At 36.1% G+C, this 26,785-nt stretch overlaps 1 protein-coding gene across 7 annotated transcripts in view; it reads right to left on the bottom strand.

Moving 5' to 3' along the window:
• Cep112 (centrosomal protein 112) overlaps window positions 1-26,785 on the bottom strand; it is a 521,506-nt gene that overhangs the window by 101,733 nt on the left and 392,988 nt on the right. For 5 of the 7 annotated variants that reach the window (XM_010616812.3, XM_010616814.3, XM_010616811.2 and 2 more), the window contains one exon: window positions 4,283-4,345. The exons of the other annotated variants lie outside the window; for them this stretch is intronic. In XM_010616812.3, the coding sequence (XP_010615114.1) occupies window positions 4,283-4,345 (63 nt within the window). The remainder of the gene's footprint in view (window positions 1-4,282; window positions 4,346-26,785) is intronic. 7 annotated transcript variants of the gene reach the window in all.

The raw sequence follows: 26,785 nt of genomic DNA, 5'->3' as shown, positions 1-26,785 counted from the left end.
GGTACCAAAACAAAAAACAAACAACAACAACAACAACAACAACAACAACAAACTAGGATTAAGATTAGCATAAATGACCAAAGACTGATGATAAAAAAATATCTGGGGGTATCTCAAATGATCACAAGGGTCTGAAACAGGTATATCTCTCATTTTCGGAAAATTTAGGGCAAGAGTACGTAAAGAGAAGCAAATGCAGATTTTGGAAAAAATTACAAGAGAAGTCCAGGATGTTCTGAGGAGGGCATGCTTGCTTTTGCATGGAAAATGAAACCTTACCTTCTTTAGAGGAATAATGAGATTCCTATGGAGAAAATAATGAGAGTATATTTGGAAATCTATTTTTAAAGCTTGGAAAACTTATGAAAGTGACATAAGGGAAAGAATGTAAAAACACTTCAGCAGGTAAAATACCCTGGCTAGACAAATTGGACATAGACAGGTAGCAAAAATAAAGGTGATTAAAAAAATAGGATTTAATGTTTACTTGCAGATTGAGAAATAATGATAAGAATCAGATTAACACATATGCCTTAGATAGGGAACAAAGAGTGGCACTATAGGTTTGTTAGCTGTAGATGTTGAGTATAAGAAAATGGATTATTATATGTTGTATAAGAAATGGTATCAGCACAAAGGGGTATAATCAGCGCTCGATATTTAAGAATGAACTATAATCATGGTAAACAGGAAAAAAAATCATCACCTGTCAAGGTATACTGAGATAATCTAGCCTTTACACACACAATAGTAATGCGAAGTTTCTGAGAAAAATGAAAGTGAATATATACAATCCTAAACAAATCTTCCAATTTTGATTAAATACAATTTAGAACAGTAAAACAAAAAAAAAAAATCACCATTCAACCGAATGTTTACCCTTTTTTTAGCTAAAGAAAAAAGTGAAATAGAACATTTTCATATAGATACAAAAAAATTAATATTTTGGCAAACAAGAGTAGTTTTGGGCCAATGGTGCAAGGAATCTAATCCAGGAAAGTAATAATGGTAATATCTGCAATGAACACTTGACATTAATGTTAGGGTTCTTACTCAAGGACTTCAAGATAACAGAATACTAAAGATTAAATTTCATCTTTAACTCATTCTGTTGTCTTTCAGATTGCAATATAGTTTGAGATTTTTCTAAAACTTAAAAAAAATGCAACAGATAAGCCAAACAATACTTAGGAAGGTTAGGTGCACACTGAAAGCCCTCGTCAAGTAAGTGAGAGAGCAGCTTCTCACTACCCTTTGCATTCTTGGTGGCCCTTGGTGAGTGACATGAAGTCAAGATGTGTGGAAATGGCATATGCCTGACTGGGTGAAACCTTCATCAGGTAGGGAAGCTAGCATGAGGCAGGGGAACCACATGTCTCAGCAGTGGGTAGGCTTGGGTGGCATCCCAGCGTGGTCCCTTCCACATTTTCAACCACACATGTTTTTGCAAAATGGCATTATCTTTCTTTAAAAAATGGTCACCAGGTAATTGAGGGGAGTAGGGAAACTGCACCAAAACTGAAAAAGTTTAACAAATAAATAATTATCTAAAAAGAACAAATCTTTGATTCTGATGGAAATGATTTCTGGGAGTGTGCCCATAGATAATGTAAATACTATCACCAGTCAGGAGGGGGGCACAGTCCTCAGGTGTGCCCGGGGGTTAGTGTACATGGCTGTTAGGTCTTACAGGTTTGATACAATCTCAGAGATTAAGTAACTTCTTTTGGAAGAGGGAAATATTTAAATAATTTTTCAAATTTAACCTGATGTATCAGTGCATTCATCACTAGTGCATTCATTTTATTACTTTTTATTTAAAAACCTGATAAACAGAGTTAAGCAAGTTTGCCTCCAGCAACACTCTCATCAGCTTGATGAGATAGGAGTTGGAGTTCTAGCGAACTAGCACTTAAAAGTGGAAAAAGTCAATCCACGGTTCTACTTTTTAATGTTCATTTAAAAACAAACAATCTTTCTTGCAACTAACTTTCACTATAGGTTAATATTGTGCAAATGCCCCTTGATGAATATAAATATCTGCAGATATATTTATATACATAAAAGTATTTATATAGATTCCAAAATGAGAAACAAAAAATATTATCAATGTAAGGTTAATATCCCTTTACGAGGACAGACTTTTATTATGTTTTTATACTCAGGATTTTTTGTCTTGTACTTTCCTATCATTTATGAAATTACAAGTATAGTGTATGATAGTTGTTACTGGTTGAGTTTTACATTTCCTTTTCCTTCATGTCTTTATCTGGGAAAATAATAAGCAACTCTATGCATCTTCAAATTTTGCAGGGAGATTTTATTAGTTCTGGATCACCCTAAAACATAATGTCTGAGGAAATAATTTCTGCTTCCTTCCAAACCTTTTAAAATTCTTTCCTCCTTCCTTCCTTTCTATCTCTATTGCAACTTTTGTATGGCTACTAAAATTGCTAACAGTTACTAAATGCTTTAGTACATACAAGGTACTGTGCTAAACACGTCTTCACCACTGTTTTACTTAATAGTTAAAACTACCTTATAAGGGAAGTACTACCTTCTAATTTGAAAAATGAAGAAACTGAATTCCAAAGAGGCAGATAAGATGGCTCAAAGTCATCCCAGTGGTACGACTGGTATTCAAAGCCCAGTCCGTGAACTCCAAAGCTTAGGCTTTCCTCTGTACTAGCTTACATTTAATTTGCTTTAATGTCACCTAATCAGGCTTCTTCATGCATTCCTTCAGATAAACTTAAGTACTCTCATTTACACCCTCATTATTCAAGCATTTTTATTAGCTACCTTATTATATCTTGCTCTCAGTTTGACTCTCCCAGTGAACATAAAGCAAAATAAGCGAGGATGTAGGTGTGTGCCAGCTGGATATTTCTCATCTTGCAGTTTAAACTTTAATTTTTGGAGCAGTAAGACTTCCTTTGAATATGAGTCTCCATGTTTCCATTTCTCCATGTTTATTCCTCAAGGATTGGAATAATGGCAATCAAGCCATAATCATCATCTCCTACATAATAAACATGTACTACTCTTCAGTTAGACAAACCGTTTCAGCTTTCCTAGTGGGATGAGGATTATATAACAAGCACATTTTAGAAATAGTTGAATTGAAGATATTCCCTGACAGACTATCACTGAAGTTTAATGTATAAAAAAATGTAAGGGATTGGGTCGGACTTCCAAAGCTAAGTTCAGTATTTCCCCTGTGAAATCAGAACCAGACCGAGTCCTGGCTTAGTCATTTGCTAACTTATGTGATCCAATCTTTCTGAGTCTCACTCTTCTCCACTGGAGAAATGGAGGCGATAACAGTTCCAAACCTAGAGTTACTGTGAATGAAGACTGAGTCAACAGACCTAGTCCCATAGCTGTTAAAGGCTACTATCATTTTATTCTTATGTTGTTGATCATGTTATGTGGTAACATAAAATAATACACAAATTTCAGTTTACATATCACTGACTACATGTGAAGATACTAAGACTTAAAAGTTATTAGACATGAAGCCTACAAAACTAAATGGCTTAATTTATCCATCTGCAAAATGAAAATAAGTAATACCTGTTTGTTCCAGGATTACCCATACAATTAAGGAATGCTTGAGATCCACTAAATTATACTGTTGGACAACACTATAACAATTTATGCAGAAAAAATACACTGAGCAACATACTTCAAGTGGAGACAACCATTCAAGCACTGGTGTTTCTCATAGTAAAAAAATTCTATAGTTAACAACACAAACTGCAAGATATAGATAAGGGTACTCATAGTATTTTCGCCCTAAAAGGAGTTAAGATTGAGCTGCCAATTTAACCTTAGAATTGTCACCTTGAAGTACGTTGATTCAACATACTTCAGTAGCCTTTAGGTGCAGTGAAATGGAATATTGCAAAAAAGCACAGATGGTATCAAACTGCTTATATCACAAATGTGGGTGTGTATCTTCTGCCCTTGTGAAATATGTTTCAGCCTGGGCTTGTTCAAGTGCACAGGCTGGTTTTACAACTTGTGTGTGTGTGTGTGTGTGTGTGTGTGTGTGTGTGTTGTTCAAATAGTTTAATATCCTAATTTTTCTTGATTTTTAAAATAAGATTAAAATATTAAAAGCATATTTTATTTATTTACCTACCCATCAAAAATAGGATACTGACCCTGGAAAAACTGAAAAGAATTAAAATAACTCTGAAGCCCAAAGGCTTTGATATGTTGGGGATTTATTTTTGTCTTGGTTTTACTTTGTTTTATTTCTTTTACCATTGCTTACCTGTGAAGATTTGGCAAGCTTCTGGGCATATTCCTTCTCAATCTGCTTCAGCCTGCTGTTGGCCTGAAAAACACACGTACATGAACACACACAGGGTGACCTGTGAGCTTGGTATCTCTTCCACATGCCTATCACCAGGCAGCTGGGACGCCCGCCAGCTGCACCGCCCTTCTGGGGTAGCCAGAGAACCACAGGGCTTGTCTTTGATCTGATGCCAACTATTCATCACTTAAAAAGAAAAAAATCTCTCCTGCCAATTATTAGACAAACACAAGACTTCTGTGGATAGAAAGAGAAAGGCAGAAGAGAAGCAGAAATAGAAACAGTCACAGCAGGTAAAGGAAGGGGAAGAAAGAAGAAATAGAGAGGTGGTAAAACTTAGAGAAAGAGAGGGCAGGAGATTAGAGGAGCAGGAGGAAAAGAAGGTGGTAAACTTAATATTCTTTCACTTTCATTTAAAAATACAAGAAGTAGGTGCTTCTGGATAAAGGCAGATACGAGAATTTTAGTCACTCAGCAGAGCTGAGCTCTCAGTTTGCCTAACATGGCCATTTTCTGAAGTAGCAAATATAATGGAAATCAAGCAATTTTATGTCCCGGAACAGGGGTAACCTTTCCCAAATGAGTCTATCTTGCTTGGAACTTGATTATTTCCTGCCACTCAAGTTGTGGTCTTTCAGATGTGACCTGCTTTCTGCTCTATGGAGGTGCCTGGCTCTTAACTCTCCCCTCAGTGCACAGAAAGGGCACAGCAACCTGAGCTGGAGGGGGCCTTTTCCTGCCAATCATGTGGGTTTATGTCCTTCAGTTCTGGGAAGTTTGGCCACTGGTCTCATGAGTGCCTCTCATCCGTCTTCCCTGACTCCTCTGATGGTGGTGCTTTTCAGTCATCTTTTCATCATCTTTTTTATTGTCTATTTTTCATTCTTTTGTCATTTTTGTTCCCTCTAGGGTTTCCTTAGTGTTTTTTTTTTTTTTTTTTTTTTTTTTTTTTTTTTTTTTTTTTTTTTTTTGGTACCAGGGATCAAACTCAGGTCCTTGCGCTTGCAAGAGAGGACACCGAACCACTGAGCTAGATCCCCAGCCCCTCCTTAGCTTTTACTTTAAAACCTTTTACTGGATTTAAAAAAAAATTCTGCCCCCATATTCATAATATCTAAAGATTACTTTTTTGTTTTCTGAATAACATCACACGCGCGCACACACACACACACCCCGCTATTTTTACAAATGGAAGAAAACAAAACACTGAAGTACAGAAAGGTTATGTAACCTGCCAGCATCACACAGCTTGGTGACGGAACCAGGAATGCTATCTCCCACACGGTCTGGCTTCGGCACAGGGTTCCTTCAGCTAGTGCACAGTGCAGAATGAATATGTTTTCTTCCACCTGAAAGGCCTCTTTTTCAGTACTGGGGATCAAACTCAGGGATTTCACACTGTCACACTGTGGTTCATCCTCAACCCTTTTTTAACATATTGTGTTGAAATAAGGTCTTGCCAAGTTACTAAATCATCTAGGGTAGGCTTGAATTTGAGATCTATCTGCTTCAGCCTTCTAGAGTGTTGGGATTATAGGTGTGTGCCATCATGCCTGGCCCTTCTGAGGTTATTAATTTCATGTAATTTTTTTCTGCTTACTAGAGTGTGTTTCTTCTGTTCCCTTTATTTTTGTCAGCCTGTTTTGGTTTTTGTCTTTAACTTTAGATACTTTTCTTAAATTAGTGATCATTTTGTTGTTCTTTCTTGTTCAAAGGTAGTCCTTCTAAAGCTGACTAGAAGGTGCTTGGATGTGTGCAGGCTTGTGGACGCAGGATGTCCCCACAGGGTGTCACAAAGGGGCTCGTGCTCTCCTACGCCAGGTCCTGACTGGACTTTCTTCTTGGGCCAATTTGCCCAAAGCCGTTTCTTCTAGTGTACTGCCTGGTGGCAAAGGTCTGGCTCCAACGTTCCAGAAGGTGCCTAGCTGTTCAGGCTGCCACAAGCCCGTGTTCAGTTTTGTCCTCAGTGATTCCCAAGTCCCTTCTCTCCACCCACTTCCCCAGAGGGCGAACTGGGGGCAAAGGTAGGGGCAGACTTTGGATCAGTTATACCCTGTGACTGCTCCTTACACAGACTTCTAACCCCAACCTCCAGTTCTCCACCCCGTCCTTTCTATTCCTGAAGACTTCCCCAAGGTGGGCTGGAAAGATCTTCAAGTTCTAACAGGCATCCTGTAAGGCCCTGTTTCTTGAGAAAATGTTTGCATTTTCAAAGGCTCGATTCTGCTGTCCATTTCAGCTCAAGATTCTTCTCGAGGTCAAAAAGGCTGGTGATTTTGTATGTGTACTATTCTCTCCCTTCTTGTTTTCTGTGTGAAAATTAAACTATAAAATATTGTTATCTGGGTCCCATCTTGAGGTTCTGATACCGTTCATCTAAGGTACAGCCCAGGCACTACAGTTTTAAAAATCTTGGCAGCTGTTTCTAATGTTTACCCAAGGTTAAAAATCATTTTTCATGTAATTTTCAATTTGATTTCTTCCACTTTAATGGGACTTCCTCAGGGAGCAGGGATAAATAGGCAAGTTCTGTCCACTCTGTTAAACTGGCAGAAAATGCTTTCTTCATTTGGACAGCACCATGGGATGAGGAAGCAGCCCTTTTGGGCTGTCTGCATGGCAGCACTAAGGCTGCACTGGTAATTGCTGGGTAACTTGTCTGTCTCATTCACTAGACTAAGATCCTAGAAGGCAGTGGTGGCTCCTAACAGAGTTCTTGTTGCATGAATGTTTGCCTAATGAGAGAAATGATACTGTACAGCCCATTTCCTTTTCCACCACCTGAACCCATCCCCCTGAAGTATTCCTTTCATAAACATAAGCTTCATGAATTTAAATTCAAAATCAGCTCTTTAGAATTTGTCTGTAAACCTCTGTATCTATAATCTCAATGAACACAGAGTAGTTTTGCTTTTTCCAGAATAAAGAGGAATGTAACTGTCTGACCCTATTCCAAGTAAGCTTTCTGACCCTATTCCAGCTCTTTGACTAATAAAGTCACTTTCCATTATAACATTAGGGCCACTCTCAGTCTTTTGAGGTTTTCTGGTCTTGGTTCACATTCTGTCAATGTTATTTATCACAAAACGCTTGATGAAGTATGTGTTGCTTTTAAAATAAATACAGATCTCTTACCATGTGCCAAGCACTCTTCTAAGTGCTTCAAAAATATTTACCTACTAGAAAATATAAAAATTAATTATAATGTCATAAAGATGAAGTTAGTTTTCCCTAAATATATTTGCATCAGAGATGATGGTTAGTGCAGGGAGGCCCGTGTCTCAGATGCAGCTACTCTGCAAGAGCTGTGGTAGCCAGCACTGGAATCTCACAAACCTAACCAGCTCCTTTACAGCTAAATATCCAACCCACTTGTCCACTCTTAAATGATAGTACTGAGCAAAACACACTAGGGTCTCCCTTCTAGCCAAGAGAGCGAAAAGATAATTTTCAAAAATAGTATTTTAGACAGTATGAGTGCCATAAAGATAAAACAGGGAAAGGAGGTAGACAGTAATGAAAAGTGGAAAGTAGATATTTTATAATTTTCAAGACACACAAGTTCTAGAAGGTCTCCATGAGAGGGTGATGCATGAACAAAGACCTGCAGAAGATGAGAAAGGTATGCACTCCAGGGAGAATACATTCCAGCTAGAAGAGTTGGTGCAAAAGCCTGGAGGAAGAGCCATGTCTGATAGGTAAAAGGCACCGTGCAGAGGCCAGTGTGGTTGGATCAGTAAATAATGACTCCCTCAGACAAGACAGTCCAAGGAAGGACCCAGTTCTCACAGAGGACTCTGCTTGATAGGAAGGAATCTGGTTTTTAATGTGAGTAAAATGGGGAGGCAATGAAGGATTTTCATTATAGGAGAAACACATAATTTGACTTAGGTACTGTTAAGAACATTCTAGCTTTTGTTTTGGGTACGACTCAGGAAAAGAAGACAGTTAAGAGGGTACTGTAAATAACCCAGGATGCACAGAGGAGGTGGTGAGAACTGCTCAGATTCTGAGAAAAACTTGAAAGCAGAACCAACTGGATGTGTTGCATAACAGGAAGATATGCATTAAGAATGACTTCAAGATTTTTGTACTAAGCAGCTAGAAAATATGAGCTTGTCATTAGCTGACATAGGAAAACTATTGGTGGAATATGTCTTGGGAGGAAGATCAAATGATCATTTTTGGATATATTATTATATATTGGACATCCACTGTTAAGGTATTTGAGTATCAAAGTATTGGGTTCATGGGAGAAATGTAGGTTAGAAGTATAAATTTAGAGGCCACCAGTATATATGCAATGTATGAAACCATGCTACCACCTGAGATTTGAGACATTAAGTATACAACAAAAGAAGCTTAGGTATACTAAGACTCTGGCCTGCAGATGTTAGGCCCACAGATGTTTCCCTTCTTAGGTTGGGGTAAGAAGAAGCAAAGTAGACAGAAGTAACAGCCAGAGAGATTAGAGTATGACATAGAGTCCTCAAGCCATGTCAAGGAATGTGCCAGGGACCAGTGAACTGTGCCAGACACTACAGAGTGGTCACGGAAAGACAGACTAAAAATGACCACACAGATTTGGGAACAGGATGACATAGATAAAATAAATTCTGATGTACTAGGAAGGATGAAGGTTGGATTGGGGTGGGGGTTCAAGACAGGAAGAGAAAGGGAGCTCTAGAATAGAATACAGTACAAATAATTTGTTCAAAATTCTGTCAGGAAGGGAAGGAGAGTATGGGCTGGGGTTGCAGGGGAAAAGGGTAAATAGAGAGCTGATTTGCTTTGTTGTGTGTTTTGTTTTTGTTTTTTCAGTAAGATGAGAGAACTAATAGCATGTCCTTAGGTTCATGGGAAGAATCTAACAGTAGAGAAATAAAAATAATGCCAGAGATTTACTGAAGACATGCAGAAGAGATGTGTCATGTAGTTACTGCCCCCATTCTTAGGTTGGAGCCCCAACCTTCAATGTGACCATGTGAAGACAGAGCCTTGATAGATGTAATTAAGGTTAACTGAGGTCATAGTGTCAGCCTAACCCAACAGGCTCATTATAAGGGGAGAAAAGATAGCAGATCTCTCTCCCTCTCTCTCCTTCTCCCTCTCTATGTCTGCTTTCGGACACATGCACATGCACGCACACACACACACACACACACACACACACACACACAATAAAGGCCATCCTCAAGTCAGCAAGAGGCTTTATTGGGAAGCAACTCCAACACCACTTTGATCTCAGACTACCAACCTCCAGAATATTGAGAGAATACATTTCTCTTGTTTCAGCCACCCAGTCTGGGGTGTTGTTACAATAGCCCAAGCAGATGGATACAGGGGGCGATCTCCAGCACCAGGGCAGGAGTCAGCCTCTGCTTAGGAGTGTAGGCAAATGGTGTAACAATGGTGACAATGGTGAGAGATTCTGTTTGCTTCCATTTTCTCCATGGAGTCGGAGGAATGATTTATCAGTTATGGATGAGGGTGATGGGAAAGACTGTTGGTAGACATGAGGAGTGAGGAGAGGAACAAAGTAATCACCTAGGTGGGAAAGGGAAGGGCCTGGGAAATACAGTAGGAGTCCCAGGATTCTAGAAAGCTTGAAGGCCCGCTTGAAATTACCAATGTTGTATTTAAAATGAGCCCAGTTTGTAACATTTAGACACCTCAAAACTAAAGCTAACAGCTAAATGGAACAGCATCAGCACTTCGGCGACTGATGAGAGTAACTGAAGCAATGAAAGTATCCATCTTCAAGGTTTTTACTTGTGCAATCTCTCATGTAAACTGTGTGTAAAACATTTTCTGAATACAGCGTACTTTTACTCTCAGGATTGTACTGACTGTACATTTCATTTCCATACATAAAATTAAGTTAGCTTTAGATATTTTAAAACAAGTCTTATTTCTATAGCTACCATTTCTATATGGAGACACGATTTTCAGATAATCACCTGCAGCAAGGCCTAAGAGATGTAAAGAACCAGAAGCGAGAAAGATAACAATCTGGAAGTGAGCCAAGTCTTTTTGCAGCAGTGGTAGTTACTAGTCACTGCTGTGTTTATCTTGGCTTTTGCAGTTGATTGGTGATGCCCTTCCCTCCAATCCATCCTCCTCTGCTTTTTTAGAGACATTTTCAAAGGTCATTCTTCTTGTAAGTTTACTTAGTTTATGAAATTTCTATCAAAATCTTGGGTTTAAAATCCACCTGAAAAGAAGAACAATTTTCACAAAGGCGTCAATAACTAGAGATGCTACCCTCTTCCAGCAGGGTAACTGGATAATGCCATAAATTTTACAAAGTCCTCCATTCCTTTATGTACCATTTCCTATCCATAATGGTTAGAATTCATGGATTCATGATTTCCAGGAAGGGGAACTGTAGGGAGGAAAATTAAGTTTCTTCTCTGAAACATTTAGATTTAGGACAAGACCAGATTTCAGGAAGGCAAATCTCTTTAAAACATAATAGCATAAGTTTTTGAGTGAAATACTTGCTTTTACAATGAAAGCAAGGCTGGTTCTCAGAGTCTGGACCTGGCATAAAGCTCAGATTATTAGGCAGTACTTTGGTACGCATCCATTTAAACCTCTTGAAAGACTGAGACTGCAGCTATGGCTAGCCTAAATGAAAAAATACTCAGAGAATTCATAACAAATCCCTATGTATAATTTAATTTAATATGTTTATGGAACATTTGAGCTTGCAAAACTATGTTTTACTTCAAAATAAAGGTGCAAATTTGTGAAGTATAAGTAAAATTTATGACTTCCACTCTGGCCATGGTAGAATAACTGAGGTTATGATTATATTTTATTTGTCACAGTAAACAGCAAACTGAAAAGATTTTGGAAAACTTGTTTTGGGACACTGGGCAACAGGAAACATAGCAATGTAACACAAAGAAACAAATGAGGTCAGCTTTCTTTTAGTTCTTTTTTGATTTATTTAGTTATTTGATTCTTTTTGCCAGAGTTTTGTTGTTTACCTCATAAGTTTGATGCATATCTTGTTAGGGTTGAACCAGAGTATTTAATTTTGTAAATGCTAATGTAAATGGTATTATGTTTTAAATTTAAAATTCCACTTGTTCACTGTCAGTTTACAGGAAAGCAATTGACTTTTGTGTGTTAATCTTTCTGCAATGTTGCTATTATTGCTTATTAGTTCCAGAAGTATGTTATTTCTTTCGGATTTTCTATATAGATGATCATCATCTGCAAACAAAGACAGTTCTATTTCTTCCCAATCTGCATACATTATTTCTTTTTCTATGGTACCACATTAGGTAAGACTTCCAGTATGACGTTGAAAAAGAGTGGTGCAAAAGGTGGGCACCATGGAGCACACCTGTAATCTCAGCAGTTGGGAGGCTGAGGCAGAAGGATTGCAAGTTCAAGGCCAGTCTGGTCAGCCTGGTCGACATAATCCTACCTCCAAAAAAAAAAAAAAAAAAAAAAAAAAGTAAAAGAGCATGACAGATGCAGGGAATATACTATCCTTCTTTCTGATCTTAGACAGGAAGCTTCTAGTTTCTCACCATTAAGTAAAATGCTAGCTATAGGGTTCACGTAGATGTTCTTTGTCAAGTTGAGGATGTTCCCTTCTATTCCTAGTTTGCTGAGATTTTTTTCATGAATTAGTGTTGCAGTTTGTTAAATGCTTTTTTGCATCTCTTGATATGATTGTTATTTTTCTTCTGTAGCCTGTTGATATGATGGAGCTATTCATACTTAAAAGCTCACCAGTCCTTTCTACCTAAGATAAATCCCACCTAGGCATAGCATTTAAGTCTTTTTGTACATTACTGGATTTAGTTTGCTAATTTCTTTTTGTTGAGGATTTTTGCATTGATATTAATGAGAAGAGACTGCTCTATTCTTATCATGTCTAGTATTGGTATCAGGAATGTTGACTTCACAGAATGAGTAGGAAGTAGTTCCTCTGCTTCTATCTTTTCAAAGAGATCACAGAGGATTGGTATAATTTCTTTCTGAAATATATGGTAGAATCCACTGTCGAATCCTTGCGAGGCTGCTGTTTTCTGTTTGGTGATGGTGACTGAGTCAATTTATTTAACAGACATAGGACTATTCAGATTTTTAATTGATTTTTATTTTTTATTTTTTCCCCCTTAAGTTTATTGGTACATTTAAAGCAAACAATATAGCTACCTTCATCATTGGGATCCTGTACCTTTACATGATACATCTTGGTTCTTATTTTTTCCCCATTCCCCTGCCCTCCCTTCACCCTTCCCTATTTACAAAGACTTTTCCCCCATTTTTCATATATTTCTTTTCCTTTATTTCCTTTCCCCTACCCTTCCCACTTCCCCTTCTCCTCTAGCCATTTTCTTCCTATTTCACACTATCAGATTTTTTATTTCTTTCTCTATGAGTTTTGGCAGATTATATCTTTTAAGGAATTTCATCCAAGTTATCAAATCTCTGGGTACGGAATTATTCATACAATTCCTTTATTATTTCTTTGATGTGCATGGTATCCATAGTGATGTCCTATATTTCATTATTTCTATTAGTAATTTGTGTTTACTTTCCTAGATAGCCCAGTGAAGGGTTATCAAATTTATTGATATTTTCATATAACCAAATTTTATATTTGTCCATTTTCTCTGGTAATTTTTTGTTTTCAATTCTGTTGATTGCTACACTGTTTTATTATTTTTCTTCGGCTACTTTGGATTTAATTTGCTCTCTTTTTCCGTTTCCTAAAGTTAAAGCTTAGATGATTGATTTTAGATCTTTTATCTTTCCTATGCACCCAATGCTTTAAGTTTTCTTTTAATTATTGCTTTCCATGTGCCCTCAGATTCTGATAAGCTGTATTTTCTCTTATAGTTAAAAATATATCTTGAGATTTTTTTTCTATATTTCATGTATTATTTAGTGTGCTGTATAATCCCCATGTATTTTGGAATATTCCATTATCTTTGTTATTGATTTCTAGTTTAATTTTATTGTGAACTGAGGCAGACATAAATTATTTTAAATTTTTTAAGATATGTTTTATAGCCCAGAATGTGGTCTATCTCAATGAATATTCTATTTGAGCTCACAAAAGAATGTGTATTACGTTGCTACTGGATGATGTAGTCCCCAGATGTCCATCATATCCAGTTGATAGATGATGCTGTTGAGTTCAATTGTGACCTTACTCATTTTTCTGCCTGCTAGACCAGTCCATTTCTAATGGAGGGTATTGAAATCTTCAACCATAATAGTGGATTCATCCATTTATCCTCACAGTTTATTGAACTTGGGTCCTTGCACTTGCAAGGCAGGCCACCAAACCGCTGAGCTAAATCCCCGGCCCTATCCTCACAGTTCTATCAGGGTTTTTTTTACACATTTTGATGCTTTGTTATTAGGTGCACACACATTAGGTCTTGTTCTGCCTTCTTGGAGAACTGATCTTTTTATCATTATATAATGACTCTCTTTACCTTGATAACTCTCCTTGTTCTGAAGTCTGCTAAATCTATAGCTACTGCTGCTTTCTTTTCATTAGGGTTCATATATCTTTTACCATCCATTTACTTTCAGTCTGTACATGAGTTATATTCAGAGCAGGTTTCTTATATATAATGTATAGTTAGGTCTTATTTTTTGATACACTGACAATTGTTGTCTTTTAGTTGGTATATTTAAAGTACAGACATTCAGAGTAATTACTAGAATAGTATGGTAAATAGCATATTTATTACTTTCTATCAATCGACTTTGTTCATTCCTATTTTTCTTTTTATTTCTGCCTTTTGTGGTTTTGACTGAGCATGCTATATAATTCAACTTTCTCTCTTTTCTTAGCATATCAGTTATGCTATTAAAAGAAGTTTTAAAGGTTAACCCAGAGCAAAATATACCACAAATAATACTTAGATAATACACATACCTTATAATAACAAAATAACGTTAATTTTCTCCTTTTTGTCCTTTTTATTATTGCTGGTATTCATTTCACGTACATATATACCTGCATAAAATATGACTGAAATATTGTGAATTGTGGCTATTATTATTCTGCTGTCTGTCAAGAAGAATAAAAGTTTTAATTTTACATTCATTTATTCCTTCACTGGTGCTCTTCCTTTCTTTACACAGATCCAACTTTATGACTTAAATAATTCAATTTCTTTCTGAAGAACTTCTTTTAACACTTCTTGCAAGAGGAAAACTCCTGGCAACAAACTTCCTCAGTTTTTGTCTCAGAAAAAATTTCTCCTTCATTTAATTTCAATTTTTTATTAGTACATATTTGTAGTATGTAATGTTTACATTACTTCTGGAGAATTCATACATGTACGTACTACAGAATTCTGAATTGGTGGGTTTTCTTTTTTCAAAACTTCAAATATTTTACTGCATTTTCTTCAAGCTTGCATGGTTTCTTAGAAGGTAGATGTAGTTCTTGGCATTGTTCTTTTATAGGTAAGATGTCCCCACCTCTAACCTAATCCCTAGCATCCTTCAAAACATTTTGTTTTGGATTTTCTGCATTTTTTTTGTACTGGGTATCAAACTCATACATTTTGAATATAATATTCCTAGGTATAGTTTGCTTTTTGCATTTATCCCAATGAAGTGTTTTCTGAGATTACACACCTGTGATTTGGTGCCTGACACTAATTTGGGGAAATTTTCAGTCACTGTTTCTTCAAATATTTTTTCTGTTACCTTGGTCTCATTTTCTCCTTTATGTATTCTCATTATGCATATTTTACAACCTTGTGTAGTTGTCTAAAAATTCCTAAGTACTGTATTTTTTCTCTTTCCTTTACAATTTTAGAAGTTTTTACTGAGATATCCTCTAGCTAGCAATTCTTTCTTCAGCTACTTCCAGTCTACCCTTGAGTCCATCAAAGGCATTCTTCAATTCTGGTAGTTTTCCATCCCTAGCATTTGATTCTTTTGTAGAATTTTCCATCTGTTTTCTTGCAGGGCCCATCTGTTCTTATATATTGTCTACTTTATCTATTAGAGTTCTTAATATAGTAATTATAGCTGTTTAAAATTCCTGGTCTAATAATTCCAATCTCCTGACCATAGTTGAGCATGATTCTGATGAGTCCTCTGTTACTTTAAATTGTGTTCTTTACCTTTTAGTATACCTTTCTAATTTTTCTTGATAGCCAGGCATTTTATCCTGGGCTTAAGAAACTTTATGATATAGCGGTAAGGTGTGGGGCAAGGAGGTGTTCTCCAGTCCTGTTAAGGCTGTGTGAGTCTGGGCTCCTGGACTGTGGACTTCACCAGTGCTTCTCAGCCTCTCACCCCTAGGTCAAATAGGATGGCTGGAGGAAACTAAAGTTACATATTTTTCTTCCTCCATACGGAAAGCTAGGGTGAGCTAGTGTTGATTATTCCTTTCCTCCAGGTTGGTTAGACTTTGACAAATTGCCACAGGTCAGACTCTGGCAAAACAGCTTCTCTTGAGGGCAGGCTTTGTGAAGGGCAACTAAATGCTCTGGTATATTTCAGTATGGTTCCTTCCCCTCCCAGGAACACAGATGGATTTTTTTTTCTCTAATATTCACTGTAAGAATCTGATCAAGCTTTGAAGGTAAAGCTCACTGAACTTTTCTCTTGCAGAGTTGTCCACACTGAGCCCCCACCAGTTCATCAACTTGAGCTCAGGCTGTCTTCACCCGCACTGGTTCCTGCAGAAGCTTCCAGTCACTTGTTTCTCCTCTAGAAGTTGTGATTTTTTGAGTATGCCTGTTTGTCTCTCCAAATGTTAAGACAGCAGTTTGCCCTGTGACTTCACTTTCCAGGCATACAGAAGAAAGGCTGTTGATTTTTCAGGTTGGGCAGGTTTTTACTTGCATCAAGATGAGTGGCAACTCCAACCACCTTATGCACCTGACTAGAATTTAAAATGTCCCAATAATTTTCAGAGACAGGAAAACATGAATTTCATGAATAGTCTTAGTAACCTATGAGAGAATATCCTCTAACACACGTGTATTTCTACCTGAGAAGTTCACAAAATATTTGAAAATTTTGAACATATTATAGCTGAAAATTTTCCAAATTAAAAAAAAACTCTTTAAAACCACAAGCCCAGAAGATCATTGAAGAAAATACAAAATAAACATAGAAAACCACATCAAGACACATCATAAAAAAGTGGAAAAGAAAAAAAAAAGATAATATCTTAAAAGCAAGCGAGAAACCAGAAAACTAAAGACACAAGAATCTCTGAGGATTTCTCATCTATACTATACACAGTCAGGTCTTGCAAGTCAGAAAACAACAAATGAATATTTAAAGTGTTGAAAGAAAAAAGAAACTGTCAATCTAAAATTGAATGTCCAATGAAATTATTTCTCCAGCTGGAAAGTTAAATACAGTGTCAAAGAAAACTCTGAGAGAATTTGTCACCAGTAGATGCACAACGAAAAAAGTTGAAATTACTTGTTCAGGCAGATGGACATAAATACAAATAGAATCCTAGGTGGACCCAAAGGAATAAATAGCACTGACAGAGAAAATATGTGTAAATATAAAATACTTTTTATTTTTATCTTAAAATTTCTTTTAAAAACACACTGAATGTTAAAAGTAACAATAATAAATGTACTATTTGTAGAAACACAAGATAAGATGGAGAAGTGAAAATATATAATCAGCAATTAATTTATAATTCATGTAATGTGGTATAATAGTAGGCGAAGGAAGGTTGTAATTAAGATGCATAGTGTAAAACCTAGGTCAACAACTAAAAAACAAAGACATATATGAATTAAATATTAAAATTTTAATTCATAAAATGATACACAAATCTAAATATGTATGGATCTAAATTTAACAGCTTCAAAATACATGAAGCAAAGACTGACAACTGAAAAGAGAAGTAAGCAAATTTATAAACTATAATTGAAAATAATTCAATACTCCTTTCTTGGGAATTAATTGAAAGGGTATACTAAACATCAGTGAGGATATAAATGATTTGAAAAATGCTGTCAACCAACCTGACCACTAATCAATATAGACTATACTCGTGGCCATAAGACAAATTTCAATAAATTTGAGAGAGATTGACCATATCGAGTATATTCTGACTATTATGACATTATATACGAATCATAAAAGAAATATATCTGATGTTCTCCAAATATTTGGTAAGTAAAATATGCACATAAGATAATATGCAAGTCAAAGAAGAACTAAAAAAGGAAATTAAAAATATTTTGAAATAAAAGGAAATGGATGCATATATTTGTGCAATGGAGCTAAATTAGTATTTAAAGAAAATTTTAGCTTTCAATTAATTAGTGAAGAAAGAAGTTCTAAAATATGTGGTATAAGCTTCTACCTGAAAAAGCTTGCTGAAGAATAACAAATTAAATACAAAGTAAGCAAAAAATAAATACAAGAGCGGAAATTAATAAAACAGAAAAATAATTGAAACTGAAGCTGATTTTTTGCTTTCAACAACAAACTTGAGAAATCTCTAGATGTGCTGATTAGAAAAAGGACAAAAAGGGCTGGGGGTTTAGCTCCGTGGCACCGTGCCTGCCTTGCATGCTCAAGGTCCTGATTCTGATCCCTGGTGCCTCAATGAATAAATAAGACTAATCAAGAAAAAGGACAAAAAATATCACTATCAGAAATGAGAGAGGAGACAGCACTATCAGATTCTATCTCATAACAAGAAGACATTATGAACACTGTGTTTATAAATTTTCAATAATTTAGACAAAGGAAATGAGTCTCTTAAATGATATAAACTACCAAAAGTGATTCAAGAAAAAATAGAAAGTGCAAAGAGCCTCCTTATGTCTATTCTACACACACACACACACACACACACACACACACACACACCTGTACACAGGCTCAAATAATTTCATTAATGATTTGTGTCAAAGACCAAAGGAAGGAATAATACAAACACCACATAAACTCTTGCAGAAAACAGAGGAGACAGAAATTACATCATGGTAACTGACTGAAAAGGAGGAATGCTGCTCCAGAAAGACATACATCCTACTTCTCTTAACACCACCATAAGCCATGCATTGTTAGCTCTCCCCAGGCTGTTTTCCTTTCATATCACCAATATTTTCTTCTACATTGACTCATTTCCTTGTGATTAAAAAAAGGCTAGTCACACTCACACTCACACACACACACCTTTCTTAAATCTGATATATCTATGAACTGTGTTAATTTCCCAAACACGTATTTCAGCTCCTTCTCTGTGTTAGTCACCATATGTTTACAGAAATAAAATATTAAGGCATTAGAGGAGGAAACAGATATGTGAGTAAATAAAATACGGCACAGTAAGTCCATGAAAGAAATATGCACATGGTGTTATTAAGGAAGATTCTGAGAGACTTCATATCAGAAGACGCTTTTGTATGAACGTATTTAAAGGATAATGATGATGATGATAACACTGATGACTACAACAGTAACAACAAAACAATAATTAGCTTATTTTTCTCATACTCTATTGAAACACAGCTTGATATCTAAACCTCTCAAAAACTCTGTGGGGGGTACTATTATTATACTCATGAAATGGAAAGAGAGAAGTAAAGGTTAGAGATCTAGAAATGAATAGGAAGCAAGTGATTGAAAAAGAGAAGAAAACAGCAGATGACTGGAATGATGCAGGCAAAGAGATAAAAGCTTACAGAAGCAGGGTGTTTTTGAGGCCCTCTTCTTTCTTTTGTTCCTTCTGGGCACTTTCTTTAACAGGTAATCTCCACCTACAGTCTCCATTTTGTTTTACTTATTAGTTTAAAAAATATTTACTGAGCTCCCTGATGACCACCCATTCTTTACTTAATGGCCTGAGATTTCACCCTGTCTCCTCTACTCAACTCATCAATGCCCCTTTTAAATGTCATTCTAGTGCTAATAGGAGGTCATTTTTAATCATATACTTTTTTTTATTATAAACAAATACAGTTTGTGGTGATAGGCGTACAATTCTTTAAGTTTGGTGAAAATAACTGAACTGTACATTTAAAATCAGTCTTTGGTATGTAAATTACAACTCAATAGAGCTATTCTTAAAGATGTGAATAAATGCTTCCTGTAAAAATTCAAAAAATAAAGAAATATATGTGTGAAGTCTCCTGCAATGTACCATCCAATGTGTTAACATTTTAGATTTTTCTGTGCAATATATTTTTGCATGTTCTTGGATATTTTTGAAGTCATAAACCTGGTATTTTCCTTCACTTAGGACTTCCTAGCTTGGCATTCTACCTCCATGTTCTCACAGAAAAGGATGACATAGTAGAATACAGAGGAAACCAAGGAGTCAGTTTTGGGCCATCAGCCATAACCTAGGTTAACGGGCTTCACAACACAAAAAAACCGACTGGAGTTGGTCTCTCCCACCTGCTTCCCCCGACTCACAATAGAAACTCCCTCCCCATTCTCATACTAGGAAAGAGTCCCCTGACTGAGAATCAAGGGGGTAATCTGAGGTGAAGGAGAAAATGTTTATCTGTGCATCTGCTCCCGAGAGAGGTCCTACTGCTTTCTCTCCTGGAAACCCCATGTAGATAAGAGCCATGCTAAGATCAGAATGGGCGTGTGTTCCCATGCCAGGAGGAGGCCAAAGACTGCTGACCTAGGATTCTTAGCCACAGTGGCATGTGTGTGGGGGCCACAGGTAGAAAAGGGCTTTTTGGCACATGTGCTTCAGCAGGCCAGAAGATTGCTGCTCTGAGCTCACATTCCTCCTCCTCCAGAAGGAAGACTATTGAAGTCTCTGGTTGTCTGATACCAACACTATGCAACAAAGAGATTGCTAGTTTTAATGGGCTTTCAGAGAGAAATGAAGGACAACAGAGATGAGACTTGTGTATACTGGCAACCAAGGATTAGGGGGACATCTTATTTCCCAGTGGATGCCTGGTTGGGTAGATGACACCTGTGTCAGAGGCTTTACCTCAACCACCAAACTTGGATTGATCTAGCTGCTGGGCTTACCTATCCACCTGGGGAAAGAAGAGTGACTGGGGTCTGATGTGACTGAGGGTCAACTTTCTGCTACACCATCATATAGTGATTCAAAACAGAAACTGAAAGTAATAGTAGGGTGTTTGCATCTGAGTTGATGGCTTGGGATTTATAATAGCTATATCATTATTAAGAGTTACAGTTGAGACCTGAGGAGTATTTGGCTCAGATACTGGCTTGCCACCATGCCTCTTTTTCAGGAAGGAGACACAAATGAAAGGAATGGTAGCAATTGAGAGACAAAAGCTACTTTATTACAGGCTGTCTGTACCTACTACCTTTGATATCATGAGTGGGCAAGAACACGAGGCTGAGTCTACAGGCCTGGTGAGGCTGACTCCTCCTGCAACCATGAACTGACATTTGGCCATCCTCTGGCCAATCATGGGGCTTAGGAACCTGCAGCAACAGCAAGATGGCTCAGGCCTAAGGAGAGAGGACATTCCTGTGCCTACCCTGGACATACTCCAGGCCTCTCCTCTGTGCAGCACGGATGAGAAAACAGAGAAAGGCAGAGTGTGCGAAAGTGACACACCAGGCCACTGCTCACCAGCAAGCATGGTCAGTCAGTGTGCTCATGCAGGCAGTGCTGACTCTGCATGGGGAAAGAGGGCATGAGAAGAGAGATGGGCAGGATGACAAAAGGATTTTTATCACCTTCTCCACCAGTTTACATTACATCATAGACATTTCCCCATGTAATTAAAATTATTCCAAAACCTATTTTTTTAAAAAAGCTTTGTTGAAAATCAGAAATGTTCCCACAAATTTAAGAAAAGACTAATTGTACTGGAACCATGGCAGCAAGTAGCCATCAGAACTGGCTTTAAGCCTGTTCAGTTAATCAATGACAATTCACCCTGGTGAACACATTTTTGTAATCAATCTAGCATTGTCAGCGCCTTATCTAAAAGGCAGCAATCAGAGGTGGGCTCACTCCGTCAAACACCTCTGAGGACTATCCCACCCAGCCTCAGTTCCCCTCACCTCCTACCCCTGTGCCAGCACAAGATACACAGCTTAATCTGCTCAGAGACTATGCTTGCCCAGCATTATAGCAAGCAACAAATCCAGCTTTCTCTTTTTCATATGATGTACTGGCAGACTAACAAGACTCACTGAAACCATTCCTCTGCTGTTGGATACCTAAGATTATTTCTGGTACCTTACATTATAAATAACACTATGACATTTATCTGCATACATAAGTGCTTCATTATAGCACTGATTATATGTTTAGGCTAAATTCTAGGAAGTGGAATTACTAAGCCAATGTATAGACACATGAAAGCTCTGTATACATATTGTCAAAGTGTATTCCAGAAAGCACATATAAATTTACACTCACACATCAGTGTCTGAGGTGCCCATTACACCTTATACTTATAATGATTAAATATTTTTAATATCACTGTCTTTACCAATTTAATAAAGATGTTATTTTAATTTGAATATATTTATTTGTGAGAATGAATGTACTAGTTGTTTTCATAATATCTATTTTTTCCTTCTTCCACAGGAATAACATTTTTGGTTTGTCATCTGCTGTCGAGAGTAAAAGCTGCTCTTTGCTGCTGGATGCAACTATGTGACAGGGTGATGTAGGTAGCAAGCAAGTGGGAGTTTCACATGGTGGCTTCTGGAAAATTCCTTCTATGGCAGTATTTATGTGACACTTGATTCTTCTTTGTTCAAGTTTCATTCCCTATTCTGATGCCAAGCCCTCTGATGCCACCTTGGACCTCAAAGATGGGGACAATTCCATAGGGATCACGAAGTGGTCAACCAGAGCATGACCTGAATGGCCAAGGTGGTATTTATAAGACCACACCCCAATACCTTATAGATGTGAGAGAAATTATCTTGCTTATGTCACTGTTATCTAGGAGTTTCTGTTCCTCATTGATGATTCTAGTCCTAAAAAGTACATCTCTAATTATTGGCATATTTCCTCACATTCTGTTCTGATTTTTTTACCTATCAGCCACTTCCCACTAGGCTCTCATCCTTTAAAATTGAAAATCTCTACATTTCTAGTTAGAATGGATGTGTCACTGTTTTTATCATTCCCACACTCCCACCCCACACCAGCCCAGTGTAAAGTTTCTTTTAAACGGTAGGTGTTGGATAGGTGGTAAAGTTCTCTTTCCTTTCATGAACTTTCTTAATCTGGACCATTGTTAGGGTTTAAGAGTCTGTGGAATTTCTTCACATTTTATGCAAAGTTTTAGACTTTTTTTTCTGTAAGAGGATCCAAATATTTCAACAAACATTCAAAACAGTAAATGACTCAAAGAAGTCTGAGTGGTACTGTTAGCTACGGCATGCTGCTTATAATGGAGCCACCATTCTGCTCCTCTCACAGCCTCAAAGCTGTTACGTTTCCTTTACCGATTCATAGCATTTCCACTGCTTCATTCGTTCGCAATCTCATGTCTACAACAACCTTCTGACTTGTTTCCTTGCCTCCATATCTGGTCAACGTCTAATCTGCTCTGGATCTCTGTAATAACCCACTTGCTGAAGAGTCTTGCTAATAAATCAAACACTCTTTGGTCTGCTACTCAAGGCCTTTGAAAATATGATGCCCATATCTCTTTTCTGCTTTGACACCCTTAAACATCATTATTATCCTATTAGAATATAAATTCCTCAAAGACGAATCTGTGTTATCTGTTCACTGATTTATCCCCAGACCATCATGGAACATAACGATTGAATGAATGAACAAACATTTTCTACTGTGGCTTTTCCAGATCACCTTTTTGCTTTCTGCCATGTTTTTATCTAATCCTACCAATGTACCAAGATCAGTTCAAATGCTAACATGGTATTTCTCTGTGCACATCTATTAGAAGTAGTTTGTATTTTTATTCTTCAGTATTTACAGTCCTGGTGAGATGTATGGCTATTCTTAGTCTGTTGAAAATGTATCTCATCTTTTCTAACATGTTCAGAATAGAGCTTGTGGTTTTGGCATCATTCTTCTGCCCTTAGTAGTTGCTTGGAAAATATCGCTTAATGAATTAATGAAAAAATATGCACAAGCTAAATTAGCAAGACCTTTTTATAGCTTTTGGAGAAAATGATAGTTCTTTCTTCATCTCCACTTAGCATATTTAAGGTAGAAGAGGGAGGTAGAAATGGAAAGGTTTACGAGCACTTACAAAATATGATTTACCATACTTTACTATCTCATCTAAAAGCAGATGAAAGATAATTTGGGGTAAAATGGAAATTGGGCATAAATATTTACAGGAACTCTATATACCTACATTTTATTTTACCTTGGAAAATATAATTTGTTTTATATGCCAAAAATATTTAAAGACCTTGTACAATAATCCAAATATTTATGCAAAGCTGATTACAAAAAACTTAAAAAATATATCCACAAACATACTAAAAAAAAAAATAAGAGAAAATATTTCTCACACTGGGCTTCTAGTGACTTTTCTCAAACACTGTACTAAATAAGTATTTACTAATTTAGTAAAAAACATGAAAGCTAAATTATATAATTAAATGTATGTAATTATATATTAATGATTTTATATATGTATGTTTTATATATGTTCACTAAATTATGCCTTGCTGGTTGCTATTATTTTATTTATTTATTTGTTTGTTTGTTTGTTTTGTTTTTTTGAGACAGGGTTTCACTATGTAGTTGAGACTGACCTGGAACTCACTATAGCCCAGACTTGCTAAATTAGCAAGACCTTTTTATAGCTTTTGGAGAAAATGATAGTTCTTTCTTCATCTCCACTTAGCATATTTAAGGTAGAAGAGGGAGGTAGAAATGGAAAGGTTTACGAGCACTTACAAAATATGATTTACCATACTTTACTATCTCATCTAAAAGCAGATGAAAGATAATTTGGGGTAAAATGGAAATTGGGCATAAATATTTACAGGAACTCTATATACCTACATTTTATTTTACCTTGGAAAATATAATTTGTTTTATATGCCAAAAATATTTAAAGACCTTGTACAATAATCCAAATATTTATGCAAAGCTGATTACAAAAAACTTAAAAAATATATCCACAAACATACTAAAAAAAAAAATAAGAGAAAATATTTCTCACACTGGGCTTCTAGTGACTTTTCTCAAACACTGTACTAAATAAGTATTTACTAATTTAGTAAAAAACATGAAAGCTAAATTATATAATTAAATGTATGTAATTATATATTAATGATTTTATATATGTATGTTTTATATATGTTCACTAAATTATGCCTTGCTGGTTGCTATTATTTTATTTATTTATTTGTTTGTTTGTTTGTTTTGTTTTTTTGAGACAGGGTTTCACTATGTAGTTGAGACTGACCTGGAACTCACTATGTAGCCCAGACTGGTCTTGAACTCACAGTGATTCTCCTGCCTCAGCCTCCCGAGTGCTGGGATTACAGGCATGCACCACCATGCCTGGCTTGGTTGCTATTATTTTAAAGAACTATCTTCACTTTCAATTCCATTTCCTTTCAGAATGAATTAAAAATTAATTAATAAAGTTTCTATGTATTGTTTGTTTAATGAAATACAGTACTTCATATTCATCAGATACCAAATATTTATTGAAATGTTGAGAAAAGGTTTGATCCATCTTTGACTTGATAATGTTGTTTATGACATGCTGTAATATCAACTAATTAATTGAAGATTAATGGAAGATTGCCACTTACAAGACTTTGGATCATCACATCTCTAATTTCAAAAGACCTTTCTTGAGACAAGTAATTAGGACAGAACTGTGGTATCAACTGAATGAACATTTGTTCAATACCTACTGTGTGTCAGGTGAGGATACAGATAAAAAGAAGACAATGTTCTTGATGATGAATCCCAAGACTTTTGAATCTATCAAAGATAAGTTCTCAGTCAGATACAATCATTATAAGAAATGATAATTCTTTTCTTTTTCTATCCTTACATATAAATTCCAACTTGAGATAGTGGCAAACAAATCTAAATGGCAAATACCTGCAGATGTCTTCATATTTAATGATATCTCAGCTTTAATTTATTTCTAGGAAAATGAATTCTCTTAGCTAGTTACATTGCCCATAATCAGAAGCTCCCAATATTGCTTTTCTCAAAATTAGAATTGCAAATATTTTGGTTTTTGTCAGTGCTTACTCATCTTGCAAGAATCCCAAGAAAAAGTCATATCCTTTATTAGAAGGAAGAAATTAGGTTTTAAAAAAATATTATGGTATCATTATCAATATCACTTTTCACTGTTTACTCAGTAAATATTAATAAATCAATTCTAAGAAGAACCGATATGTTCCTAAATTTAATCCTTTCTTCTTGTATCTTCCTGCTTCTCTCCTCACCTAACTCCCTTCCTTCCTTCTTTACATGGACCACGGATGAAACTTAAGGCTTCAGGCATGCTAAACAGGTCCTTTTCTGCTGGGCTATATTCCTGATCCTGGCCCTATTTCTAAATATACCAAAATTAGTGTTGGGTATATTCTTTGTCCAACAGAGTTAGTAATTGTGGCCAACATTAGAGACTAAAATAATGTGTATTTAATAGCCAAGGACCTAAATAACATGCAGCTGATTTTCTTTCCTTACTATAATTCAGCAGGACTAATTTTCTCACCATTCCAACATATATTTATATGGCTAACACTCATATATCATCACATAAGATTTACATGCATTTCCCCACCCTACTCATTGAATAAGAAAGCAACCTGTGAAACAAGCTTTGTGGAAATACTTAAAGAATTAAGATCTAATCATATTTCAAAGCTCACCCTCAGAGAAGTTCTCTGAAGCAAAGGCCACAGAAACTGAAACTCATTTATTGCTTGGGCAGAAATATAAACTTTAAGAATGAGGGAGGGGGGAAAAAACTCTAGTTTGCCTTAGGGAAGAAGCAGCTATTCTCTGATGTGCAAAGAAGAATTTATCATCAAAGACCAAATGTAAATAGGACCAATTAATTTAAAAAATCTCTACCTTCTATAATATTCTTATGTCTTTGACACTGTTATACTTTATAACCAAAGTTGAATGATTTGTCCAATGTCAAAGAAAAATGATTAGTATATTTAATAAATTTTAACTTTATTTATACACTTTAAATATACTTAATATAATTTAGGTATAGGTGGCAATTCTACTTTATACACCTTTTAAGATAATTTCTCTTAAATTTTGACTTCAGAATTCAAAAAATGGCATCATTCAATATTCAAATGCTATTAACTGACTCACTGGTGAAGTAATACATTTTTTTCAAATAAACTGAGTCTAACAGTTAGATGTCCTAATTTGGCATGGGTATGAGTTCCATTAAATTCTACTTTAGAAAATTTATACTTTTGGGCCCATTTGTATAAGAAAAAAGAACTCAATGAATATTAATTGGAACGTTTATGAAGTAATATGTCTACAAGAAGTTGCTATGTTAG

This window comes from Fukomys damarensis, unplaced genomic scaffold (assembly GCF_012274545.1).
Source record: "Fukomys damarensis isolate Sample0158 unplaced genomic scaffold, DMR_v1.0_HiC HiC_scaffold_23, whole genome shotgun sequence".
NCBI lineage: Eukaryota > Metazoa > Chordata > Mammalia > Rodentia > Bathyergidae > Fukomys > Fukomys damarensis.
The sequence above is the reverse complement of the archived record's forward strand: the minus strand, read 5'-3'. Positions and strand labels throughout refer to the sequence as shown.